The sequence below is a fragment of the Taudactylus pleione genome, unplaced genomic scaffold, assembly GCF_031769625.1.
Source record: "Taudactylus pleione unplaced genomic scaffold, aTauple2 ptg000577l, whole genome shotgun sequence".
Lineage (NCBI taxonomy): Eukaryota > Metazoa > Chordata > Amphibia > Anura > Myobatrachidae > Taudactylus > Taudactylus pleione.
Genome location: NW_028284979.1, coordinates 431,948 through 445,477, shown reverse-complemented (window position 1 = coordinate 445,477; position 13,530 = coordinate 431,948). Strand labels below are relative to the sequence as shown.

The 13,530-nt window shown below is 45.5% G+C and overlaps 1 protein-coding gene across 1 annotated transcript in view; it reads left to right on the top strand.

Moving 5' to 3' along the window:
• The window catches only part of LOC148481522 (protein kinase C-binding protein NELL1-like), a 326,609-nt gene that overhangs the window by 218,334 nt on the left and 94,745 nt on the right, over window positions 1–13,530 (top strand). Inside the window, exon 3 of the mRNA XM_088453297.1 lies at window positions 11,603–11,743. Coding sequence (XP_088309423.1) covers window positions 11,603–11,743 — 141 coding nt within the window. The remainder of the gene's footprint in view (window positions 1–11,602; window positions 11,744–13,530) is intronic.

Genomic DNA, 13,530 nt, shown 5'->3' with positions numbered 1-13,530 from the left:
TCCCTTTGGTCGTTGGTCGTGGTCGCTGATCTCTTCAACAAGCAGAAAGATCAGCAACCTGTCTTTCACGATTTGGCACACATGATTCCATGTGTATGCCCACTCAGCGATGTGATGGTCGACCCAGGATGCATGCACGGATCAGGGAGATCGTATGTGCTTCTGTGTTAAAAAAAAAAAATTTAAACCTGTGTAAAAAGTAAAAAAAAAAAAAACAGCATGCCCCTCCAAAAGCACAACTATCCCCAGGCTTTTTGTGACCCAGTACTGGTTGTACTAAATACAGGGGACAAACAATGTAGGGGTCCCCTGTATTAAGCACAACCAGCACCAGGCTAAGGGCCTGATTCAGAGCCGGATGCTATTTGCCCATCGCTCGTCCAGAAAAAGGGGCTGGCTATTTAAATTAACTGTTCGCTCTTTGTGGTCTGTTCACGCCTCTATGTCTGAACGAGCGAACAAAACATACGAACGTAATTTTGAAAAAAACGCCCCCTGGCCGCTCGCATCATACGTCATGTCTGCTATATATTAGATTAATCGAGTACATCGGACGGCGTATGAACTGCTCGCTATTCTTGTGGTTGGTTTTTCCTACCACAATCATGCGAGCAGTTCTAACTATAAAACAACCAAGTGACGTGGTCGATGACGCTGCTTTAGTAATTATGCACACCCTTAAAACGCCCATTTTGACCTTTAGGCACGCCTGCGTTCTGATCTCCACTCCCCGTTTTCAAGCACCTTCCCCTGTTTCCACCCACATACGCCTCATTCTGTCACTCAAAATAGCAGGCACTCGCTATTTCGCGAGCACACGATTTCGGCCGCACTGACTGGTTCGTGCATGCGTATTAAAATCCGTACGCATGCGCAGTTGTGTGAACATCGGTCGGAACGAACGAGCGGCCGCTTACGAGCAGCTCTGAATCAGGCCCTAAATCAGAACTAGCCCTGGTTGCCAAAATACAGGGGACAAAAGACGTAGGGGTCCCTTGTATGTAGCACAACCAGCACTGGGCTCTGATCCGGGCCTGGTTATCGAAATAAAGGGGACAAAAAGCGTAATGGCCCCCTTTATTTGCCATAACTTTTTCTAGTGGAGGGTAATGCCACAGTCAGGGGATCCCTTTCACCAGGTCCCCCGGCCAAAGCATTACCCCTGACCACTAGCCAGCACAGGCCGGGGATCCCTGGGGAGTTGGGTACCCTCCAAATAAAGGGTTCCTCCTCACCAGGGCACCCCAGGCCTAGGCTGGTAGCCCGGGGCTATCCCCGGAACCCCTGGAGCGGTGGGTGCCAAATTGATAGTGTAGTGTAAATGAAAGTGTCAAAAATATTGTCTTTTGCAGTAGAACTACAGGTCCCAGCAAGCCTCTACCGCATGCTGGTACTTGGAGAACCACAAGTACCAGCATGCAGGGCATTAGGGCCCCGCTGGTACCTGTAGTTCCACTGCAAAATAAATATTAAAATAAACATAGACAATACATGTGTTCTATGTTTATTTGAATATTTCTTTTGCAGTGGAACTACAGGTACCAGCGGGCCCATAATGCCCCACATGCTGGTACTTGTGGTTCTCCAAATACCAGCATGTGGGGGAGGCTTGCTGGGACCTGTAGCTCTACTGCAAAAGACAATATTTTTAACTCTTTCATTTACACTGCACTATTAACCCGGCACCCATCGCTCCAGCCTAGGCCTGAGGCGCCCTGGAGAGGAGGACCCCTTTATTGGGGAGGGGGTTCTCAACTCCACAGGGACCCTGGGTTGGGCTGATTAGTGGTCAGGGGTAATGCTTTGGGACCCACCCCCCGGGTGAGAGGGTTCTCCTGGCTGTGGTATTTCTTCCCGCTAGAAAAAGTTTGGTACTGGTTATGGTAAATACAGGGAGCCCTGTATTTCCATAACCAGGACCGACTCAGAGCCCAGTGCTGGTTGCGCTAAATATAGGACCCCTACGTCGTTTGTCCCCGGTATTTTGTCAACTAGGGCTGTTTCTGAATAGCCCAGTGCTGGTTTTGCTTAATAAGTCGTTTGTCCCCTGTATTTAGTACAACCAGTACTGGGTCACAAAAAGCCCGGGGCTGTTTGAACTTAGGGGGAGGAATGCCGTTCTTTTTCTTTTTTCGCTGGGTTTCTTTTCTTTTTTTCTTTTTTTTTACACAGACGCACAGACGGATCTCACTGATCTGTTTGTGCATCTGTGTCATTCATTTTTCTTTTTGAAACACAGATGCATGTATCACGTATCTCCCTGATCCATGCATGCATCTGTCGGCTATTGCACATGATCTAATGAATATGCAAATCATTAGATTGTGCGCGATAGATCTGGTGACATCATGCACTGGAGCTGCCGGGGAGCGTTCGGCGGAGATCGCTAATGAGATTGGATCGTTAACTACATCGTACCGCTTGTACCCACCTTCATATTTGGGAGGGGCGTGTCCAAACTCAAATCTACTGTAAATTTCAATAACAAGAATTGCTTCTTTTTTTTTTTTTGCTTTGTTCCCAACTCAGAATCAGCTCCTACCGTATGTCCCCACCACACTTGACTACTTTCGTAATCTCCTCTCCGGGTTATATTAAAAACCAGGTATTTTAAAATGCTAGTGAACCAACAAAATGTTTATAACCGCACAAAAAAAATCCATATTTTAAAACAAAGGCATTACAAAATGTTGATGATAAATCATAAATAAAAAATACAATAAAAATTTATTTCTTACGTGAACGGTCCGTTACACCTAGAAATGCATTGCAGAGACACAAGCAATTTCCTTTATGTGAGAAATCCGTTTACATTTTTTATTTTATTTTGTATTTTATGATTTATCATCAACATTTTATATTGTCTTTGTTGTTTTAAAATATGTTTTTTTTTAGGCTGTTGTATACATTTTATTGGTTTAGATGCGTATTAAAACACCTGGTTTCTAATGTACTTGCTTTGTATTCCCTGTTATTTTTTATTAATTTAAACACTGCGCATGAGACTAATATGCTGCATATCACCGGCTATACATCTCTTTGTTCATTAATGGTTTCTGGGAGGGGAGGAATGAACCCCCCTCTGACATCGGAGCTTCTGTTATTTCATTCATTACAATTTATTTATTTCACTAACCAATTGGCTGATCTTTTCTATACATCAATGTCTCATTGTCATATGATAAAAGATTAGATCTCCTCTATACAGGAATAAATCTGACCACAAAGTGATTTATTAGGATTTGCACAATGTTGGTCTCATTTATTTTTAAAGAAAAAAAACACTACAATTTATTTTATTTAGGATTTTTTTCATTAAAAATAAATTCTACATAAAATAAATTGTAGTATTTTTTTCTTTAAAAATAAATTCTACTATTTTTTAAGAAAATATAGGTCCTATCCAGCACCGGAGAAACACACATAAACCTCTCTCGTTAGCCATTGTAACCTATAGGTTACACTCCGCAAAACGTACTGGGATCAGTAGCACGGTCAGCAGACTGCCTCATTAAACAACAAGTAAAGTGGCCGCAAATGTGATCACTTTATTTTTAAACATTGCAGGGGCGTGCTCCTATCAGGGGGGGGGGGGGGTCCTGTCCCTGGATGTGATCAATGTTACACGCCAGCGTTACTTCAGCTCTTACTGTCATGACTGAATATTGGTTAAGAACGCAGTCTGCGTCCGCCTACTATTCAGCTCCACCCAGGGCTGCCATCAGAAATTTTGGGGCCCGGGAATAACCAAATAGGCAGGTCGAGGAACGGGAAAACTGAAGGCCCCAATATCTGTGCTAGACATTATGCTATATTTCCATAGAAGCTATCGCTTTTCCACCACACCACACTGATTGTGCATACAGTATGTCCACCCACAAGGAGGATGAATAGTGACAGGAGAATGTAGGGAATATGGGCGGATTTACTGATAATGCGCACACACTGCTCCATATCGGGAATTTGAGGCCGAGATTTTCGTTCTTGACCGACAGATCAGATAATGGAAGGATTGCGTCTGTGGATGTTTTCTAACCGTTTTATTGGTGAAACGCTGAAACGATCGTTCAGACACACTATACTGTACAATAAATCAGGCCGATTACCCGATTATTCACAAATTGGCCCAATAATTGTATAGTGTAGGTAGCTTAAGAGGTGACACTTAACGATCAAAATGTATGTATGACCTCTCCTCATTACCTTATCAATTACTAAAATAGGATGTGCTCAAGCTTACACTCTGTGTATATCATACTTTATATTGAAGTGTTCCTCACAGTCACTGTGGGAGGGGGCTTTGTGATCATGACTAGGTGTAGAACATTCCTCTCCCCATTACAGTATATAACAGTGCTCCTAACAGTGACTGTAGGAGGGACTCAGTGATCATTATTGGTGTAGAACATTCCTCTCCCCATTACACTATATAACAGTGCTCCTAACAGTGACTGTAGGAGGGACTCAGTGATCATGATTGGTGTATAACATTCCGCTCCCCATTACAGTATATAACAGTGCTCCTAACAGTGACTGTAGGAGGGACTCAGTGATCATGATTGGTGTATAACATTCCGCTCCCCATTACAGTATATAACAGTGCTCCTAACAGTGACTGTAGGAGGGGCTCAGTGATCATTATTGGTGTATAACATTCCCCTCCCCATTACAGTATATAACAGTGCTCCTAACAGTGACTGTAGGAGGGGCTCAGTGATCATTATTGGTGTATAACATTCCTCTCCCCATTACACTATATAACAGTGCTCCTAACAGTGACTGTAGGAGGGGCTCAGTGATCATGATTGGTGTATAACATTCCCCACCCCATTACAGTATATAACAGTGCTCCTAACAGTGACTGTAGGAGGGGCTTTGTGATCATGACTAGGTGTAGAAAATTCCTCTCCCCATTACAGTATATAACAGTGCTCCTAACAGTGACTGTAGGAGGGACTCAGTGATCATTATTGGTGTATAACATTCCCCTCCCCATTACAGTATATAACAGTGCTCCTAACAGTGACTGTAGGAGGGGCTCAGTGATCATTATTGGTGTATAACATTCCCCTCCCCATTACAGTATATAACAGTGCTCCTAACAGTGACTGTAGGAGGGGCTCAGTGATCATTATTGGTGTATAACATTCCCCTCCCCATTACACTATATAACAGTGCTCCTAACAGTGACTGTAGGAGGGGCTCAGTGATCATTATTGGTGTATAACATTCCTCTCCCCATTACAGTATATAACAGTGCTCCTAACAGTGACTGTAGGAGGGACTAAGTGATCATGATTGGTGTATAACATTCCGCTCCCCATTACAGTATATAACAGTGCTCCTAACAGTGACTGTAGGAGGGGCTCAGTGATCATTATTGGTGTATAACATTCCCCTCCCCATTACACTATATAACAGTGCTCCTAACAGTGACTGTAGGAGGGACTCAGTGATCATTATTGATGTATAACATTCCCCTCCCCATTACACTATATAACAGTGCTCCTAACAGTGACTGTAGGAGGGGCTCAGTGATCATTATTGGTGTATAACATTCCCCTCCCCATTACACTATATAGTGCTCCTAACAGTGACTGTAGCAGGGACTCAGTGAACATGATTGGTGTATAACATTCCGCTCCCCATTACAGTGTATAACAGTGCTCCTAACAGTGACTGTAGGAAGGACTCAGGGATCATTATTGGTGTATAACATTCCCCTCCCCATTACAGTATATAACAGTGCTCCTAACAGTGACTGTAGGAGGGACTCAGTGATCATTATTGGTATATAACATTCCCCTCCCCATTACAGTATATAACAGTGCTCCTAACAGTGACTGTAGGAGGGACTCAGTGATCATTATTGGTGTATAACATTCCCCTCCCCATTACAGTATATAACAGTGCTCCTAACAGTGACTGTAGGAAGGACTCAGGGATCATTATTGGTGTATAACATTCCCCTCCCCATTACAGTATATAACAGTGCTCCTAACAGTGACTGTAGGAGGGACTCAGTGATCATTATTGGTGTATAACATTCCCCTCCCCATTACAGTGTATAACAGTGCTCCTAACAGTGACTGTAGGAGGGACTCAGTGATCATTATTGGTGTATAACATTCCTCTCCCCATTACACTATATAACAGTGCTCCTAACAGTGACTGTAGGAGGGACTCAGTGATCATTATTGGTGTATAACATTCCCCTCCCCATTACACTATATAACAGTGCTCCTAACAGTGACTGTAGGAGGGACTCAGTGATCATGACTAGGTGTAGAACATTCCTCTCCCCATTACACTATATAACAGTGCTCCTAACAGTGACTGTAGAAGGGACTCAGTGATCATTATAGGTGTATAACATTCCCCTCCCCTTTACAGTATATAACAGTGCTCCTAACAGTGACTATAGATGGGACTCAGTGATCATGATTGGTGTATAACATTCCCCTCCCCATTACAGTATATAACAGTGCTCCTAACAGTGACTGTAGGAGGGGCTCAGTGATCATTATTGGTGTATAACATTCCCCTGCCCATTACAGTATATAACAGTGCTCCTAACAGTGACTGTAGGAGGGGCTCAGTGATCATTATTGGTGTATAACATTCCCCTCCCCATTACAGTATATAACAGTGCTCCTAACAGTGACTGTAGGAGGGACTCAGTGATCATTATTGGTGTATAACATTCCCCTCCCCATTACAGTATATAACAGTGCTCCTAACAGTGATTGTAGGAGGGACTCAGTGATCATTATTGGTGTAGAACATTCCCCTCCCCATTACAGTATATAACAGTGCTCCTAACAGTGACTGTAGGAGGGACTCAGTGATCATTATTGGTGTATAACATTCCCCTCCCCATTACACTATATAACAGTGCTCCTAACAGTGACTGTAGGAGGGACTCAGTGATCATTATTGGTGTATAACATTCCCGTCCCCATTACAGTATATAACAGTGCTCCTAACAGTGACTGTAGGAGGGACTCAGTGATCATGATTGGTGTATAACATTCCTCTCCCCATTACACTATATAACAGTGCTCCTAACAGTGACTGTAGGAGGGACTCAGTGATCATTATTGGTGTATAACATTCCCCTCCCCATTGCAGTATATAACAGTGCTCCTAACAGTGACTGTAGGACGGACTCAGTGATCATGATTGGTGTATAACATTCCTCTCCCCATTACACTATATAACAGTGCTCCTAACAGTGACTGTAGGAGGGACTCAGTGATCATTATTGGTGTATAACATTCCCCTCCCCATTACAGTATATAACAGTGCTCCTAACAGTGACTGTAGGAGGGACTCAGTGATCATTATTGGTGTATAACATTCCCCTCCCCATTACAGTATATAACAGTGCTCCTAACAGTGACTGTAGGAGGGGGAGTGTGATATGTATTACTGCCGGCCGCATGGTTCAATTCCCGACAGCGGCTACCCGACAAAGGAGGAAATCCCGATCGTCCTAAAGGTAAGTATTTACTAACCTAACGCCCCTAACCCTCCTTCAGGGTGCCTAACCCTAACCCCCCCCCCCTCTAAGTGCCTAACCCTAACCATCCCTCCCCCTCGCCTAACCCTAACCTCCCGGGGGGATCCCTAACCGTAACCCTCCCTCCCCCTAGCCTAACCCCAACCTCCCCCCGGGGGTGCCTAACCCTCCCTCCCCCTAGCCTAACCCCAACCTCCGCCCGGGGGTGCCTAACCCTCCCTCCCCCTAGCCTAACCCTAACCTCCCAGGGGGGTGCCTAACCCTAAGTCCCCCCCGGGAGCCCTAAACCTAAAACCCCACGCGGCTGTCCGCTGCGGCGCCCGGCGTCCGCTCGATCGGGATGACGGACGCCGGTCTCCCGACGTCGGGCAAATTACAGGCTTCTACATTTAGGCGCCTGTCATTCAGCCCTTGTCGCGATAAAGCAATGTGGAAGCCAGCTGTTGGCATTTAGACCGTCGGGTTCCAGACTACATCCCAGGAGGGGGACGGTGATCGTGATTTGTGTATAATAGTCACCTTTACATTACTGGATGTACTAGTGCTCCTAGCAGTGACTGTAGCAGGGGCACGGTGATCATTATTGATGTATAACAGTCACATTTCCATTACTGCAGGTACCAGTGCTCCTAGCAGTGACTGTAGCAGGGGCACGGTAATCATGATTTGTGTATAACAGTCACCTTTCCATTACTGGAATGTAATAGTGACTGTGGGGTCAATATACTAAGCCTTGGATGGAGATAAAGTGAACGGAGATAAAGAACCAGGCAATCAGCTCCTAAGTGCCATGTCACAGGCTGTGTTTGAATAATGACAGCCAGGAGCTGGTTAGCTCGTACTTTATCTACGTCCACTATATCTCCATCCAAAGCTTAGTAAATAGACCCATGTAAGAGGAATTCTTTGATCATATATAGGTGTATGGTATTCCTTTCATTACCACTGGTAAAAGTGCTCCTAGCAGTGACTGTAGGAGGGCCTCAGTAAACATATATAGGTGTATCACATCCTCCTTCCCATTACCTTATGCAGCAGAGCTCCTAACAGTGACTGTGACCATGTATGGGTGTATGACACCCCCCTCCACATTACCCTATGCAGCAGTGCTCCTAGCAGTGACTTATCATGTATGGGTGTATGACACCCCCTCCACATTACCCTATGTAGCAGTGCTCCTAGCAGTGACTGTGATCATGTATGGGTGTATGACACCCCCTCCACATTACCCTATGCAGCAGTGCTCCTAGCAGTGAGTATGATCATGTATAGGTGTATGACACCCCCCTCTACATTAACCTATGCAGCAGTGCTCCTAGCAGTGACTGTGATCATGTATGGGTGTATGACACCACCTCCACATTACCCTATGTAGCAGTGCTCCTAGCAGTGACTATGATCATGTATGGGTGTATGACACCCCCTCCACATTACCCTATGTAGCAGTGCTCCTAGCAGTGACTGATCATGTATGGGTGTATGACACCCCCTCCACATTACCCTATGTAGCAGTGCTCCTAGCAGTGACTGATCATGTATGGGTGTATGACACCCCCTCCACATTACCCTATGTAGCAGTGCTCCTAGCAGTGACTGATCATGTATGGGTGTATGACACCCCCTCCACATTACCCTATGTAGCAGTGCTCCTAGCAGTGACTGATCATGTATGGGTGTATGACACCCCCTCCACATTACCCTATGCAGTACTGTTCCTAGCAGTGACTGTGATCATGTATGGGTGTATGACACCTCCTCCACATTACCCTATGTAGCAGAACTCCTAACAGTGACTGTGACCATGTATGGATGTATGACACCCCCCTCCACATTACCCTAGGTAGCAGTGCTCCTAGCAGTGACTATGATCATGTATGGGTGTATGACACCCATCCTCCACATTACCCTATGTAGCAGTGCTCCTAGCAGTGACTATGATCATGTATGGGTGTATGACACCCCCTCCACATTACACTATGTAGCAGTGCTCCTTGCAGTTACTGATTATGTATGGGTGTATGACATCCCCCTCCACATTACCCTATGCAGCAGTGCTCCTAGCAGTGACTATGATCATGTATGGGTGTATGACACCCCCCTCCACATTACCCTATGTAGCAGTGCTCCTAGCAGTGACTATGATCATGTATGGGTGATATGACACCCCCTCCACATTACCCTATGCAGCAGTGCTCCTAGCAGTGACTATGATCATGTATGGGTGATATGACACCCCCTCCACATTACCCTATGTAGCAGTGCTCCTAGTAGTGACTGTGATCATGTATGGGTGTATGACACCCCCTCCACATTACCCTATGCAGCGGTGCTCCTAGCAGTGACTGTGACCATGTATGGGTGTATGACACCCCCTCCACATTACCCTATGCAGCAGTGCTCCTAGCAGTGACTATGATCATGTATGGGTGTATGACACCCCCCTCCACATTAGCCTATGCAGCAGTGCTCCTAGCAGTGACTGTGACCATGTATGGGTGTATGACGCCCCCCTCCACATTACCCTATGCAGCACTGCTCCTAGCAGTGACTGATCATGTATGGGTGTATGACACCCCCTCCACATTACCCTGTGCAGCAGTGCTCCTAGCAGTGACTATGATCATGTATGGGTGTATGACACCCCCCTCCACATTACCCTATGCAGCAGTGCTCCTAGCAGTGACTGATCATGTATGGGTGTATTACACCCCCCTCCACATTACCCTATGCAGCAGTGCTCCTAGCAGTGACTGATCATGTATGGGTGTATGATACCCCCCTCCACATTACCCTATGCAGCAGTGCTCCTAGCAGTGACTATGATCATGTATGGGTGTATGACACCCCCTCCACATTACCCTATGTTGCAGTGCTCCTAGCAGTGAGTATGATCATGTATGGGTGTATGACACCCCCTCCACTTTACCCTATGCAGCAGTGCTCCTAGCAGTGACTGTGATCATGTATGGGTGTATAACACCCCCTCCACATTACCCTATGCATCAGTGCTCCTAGCAGTGAGTATGATCATGTATGGGTGTATGACACCCCCCTCTACATTACCCTATGCAGCAGTGCTCCTAGCAGTGACTGTGACCATGTATGGGTGTATGACACCCCCTCCACATTACCCTATGCAGCAGTGCTCCTAGCAGTGACTGTGATCATGTATGGGTGTATGACACCCCCCTCTACATTAACCTATGTTGCAGTGCTCCTAGCAGTGACTGATCATGTATGGGTGTATGACACCCCCTCCACATTACCCTATGTAGCAGTGCTCCTAGCAGTGACTGATCATGTATGGGTGTATTACACCCCCCTCCACATTACCCTATGCAGCAGTGCTCCTAGCAGTGACTGATCATGTATGGGTGTATGACACCCCCTCCACATTACCCTATGCAGCAGTGCTCATAGCAGTGAGTATGATCATGTATGGGTGTATGACACCCCCCTCCACATTACCCTATGCAGCAGTGCTCCTAGCAGTGACTGTGATCATGTATGGGTGTATGACACCCCCCTCCACATTACCCTATGCAGCAGTGCTCCTAGCAGTGACTATGATCATGTATGGGTGTATGACACCCCCTCCACATTACCCTATGCAGCAGTGCTCCTAGCAGTGACTGTGACCATGTATGGGTGTATGACACCCCCTCCACATTACCCTATGCAGCAGTGCTCCTAGCAGTGACTGATCATGTATGGGTGTATGACACCCCCTCCACATTACCCTATGCAGCAGTGCTCCTAGCAGTGACAGTGATCATGTATGGGTGTATGACACCCCCCTCCACATTACCCTATGCAGCTGCTAATCCTGGCCTATGATAGTTTATTGTACAGCTGCACAGTATAGATATGACATAAGACTGAGCAGGTGACACCACCCTCCAGCCCACCTCTGGTTCGTTGTCTCCTGGCCCCTGCATTTCCCTGGCGATGACCGGTATCAGCTGGTGTCAGTGTGGGGGTAGCTCCTGGGTGGGGGTGACATGGGAGTAATATGCTTTTGCTGTTTGCAGTGTGGAAGGACATTAATTTGCGGCTGGCTTGTGTTTTTCTCTGAGGCAGATATTGATGAGTGTGCAGAGGGGATCATTGAGTGTCACAACCATTCCCGCTGTGCTAATCTCCCGGGGTGGTACCACTGTGAGTGCAGAAGCGGCTTCCATGACAATGGGACCTACTCCATTTCTGGGGAGTCCTGTGTTGGTAAGCAGACCCTCCCTCTCCTATCTTCTGTCTGCATGGTAACTCACATTGATAAACCAATGACATGTGTCCTCTCCTGTCGCTGTACAGTGTTCATTCTAGCACCCTGCTCCTGTCACAACCTGTGCAGTACCTCTTTCCTGCCTGAGGTGTCGCTCTCTGCTCTGCTACTGCTTGCACACTCAGCTGAAGCAACAATCTAAACCAGAGTGTGCTAGAAGCACCAGAGCAGGAAGGATGGATAAACTGGTGATAGGTGCAGGGTGCTAGAATGAACACTAGCTGTACATCCATCAACCTGTCATTTCTCACTCTGCCTATGTAAGATTGTTCCTTTTTGTACAAAGTCCAGCTGCCGCAGTAGAGGCAGCCATTTTGTGTGCTGATGCATTACTTATGGTTATTTAGCCTATCAGCGCTTTAGGAAATAGTGACATCACTGAGGCGCAGATTATTTTGCAGCCCACAGATGTTTGCCAATCAGAAAGATTGGTTTAGAGCAGGGATAGCCAATGACAATGATGATAGTTTGTTGCTTGTGAAGACCATATAATTGAATAGTGTGTGTGTGTGTATATATATATATATATATATATATATATATATACACACAGTACAGTCAGGTGCATAAATATTGGGACATTGACAGAATTTTCATATTTTGTCCTCTAGTCACCACCACAATGGCTTTTGAAATGAAACAAACAAGATGTGCTTTACTGCAGACTTTCAGATTTAATTTGAGGGTAATTACATCCAAATCACGTGAACGGTGTAGGAATTACAACGGTTTCTATATGTGCCTCCCACTTTTTAAGGGGCCAAAAGTAATGGGACAAACTAAACAATCCTAAATCTAACTTTCACTTTTTAATACTTTGTTGCAAATCCTTTGAAGGCAATTACAGCCTGAAGTCTGGAACGCATAGACATCACCAGACCCTGGGTTTCATCCCTGGTGATGCTCTGCCAGGCCTCTACTGCAAATGTCTTCAGTTCCTGCTTGTTCTTGGGGCATTTTCCCTTCAGTTTTGTCTTCATCAAGTGAAATGCATGCTCAATCGGATTCAGGTCAGGGGATTGACTTGGCCATTGCATAACATTCCACTTTTTAGCCTTAAAAAACTCTTTGGTTGCTTTTGCAGTATGCTTCGGGTCATTGTCCATCTGCACTGTGAAGCGCCGTCTAATGAGTTCTGAAGCATTTAACTGAATATGAGCATATAATATTGCCCGAAACACTTCAGAATTCATTCTGCTGCTTTTGCCAGCAGTCACATCATCAATAAATACAAGGGAACCAGTTCCATTGGCAGCCATACATGCCCACGCCATGACACTACCACCACCATGCTTCACTGATGAGGTGGTATGTTTTGGATCATGAGCAGTTCCTTTCCTTCTCCATACTCTTCTCTTCCCATCACTCTGGTACAAGTTGATCTTTGTCTCATCTGTCCATAGGATGTTGTTCCAGAACTGTAATGGCTTTTTTAGATGTTGTTTGGCAAACTCTAATTTGGTCTTCCTGTTTTTGAGGCTCACCAATCGATTACATCTTGTGGTGAACCCTCTATATTCACTCTTGTGAAGTCTTCTCTTGATTGTTGACTTTGACACATATACACCTACCTCCTTGAGAGTGTTCTTGATTTGGCCAACTGTTGTGAAGGGGTTTTTCTTCACCAGAGAAATAATTCTTCTGTCACCCACCACAGTTTCTTTCCGTGGTCTTTTGGTGTTGCTGAGCTCTCCGGTGCGTTCTTTCTTTTTAAGAGTGTTCCAAA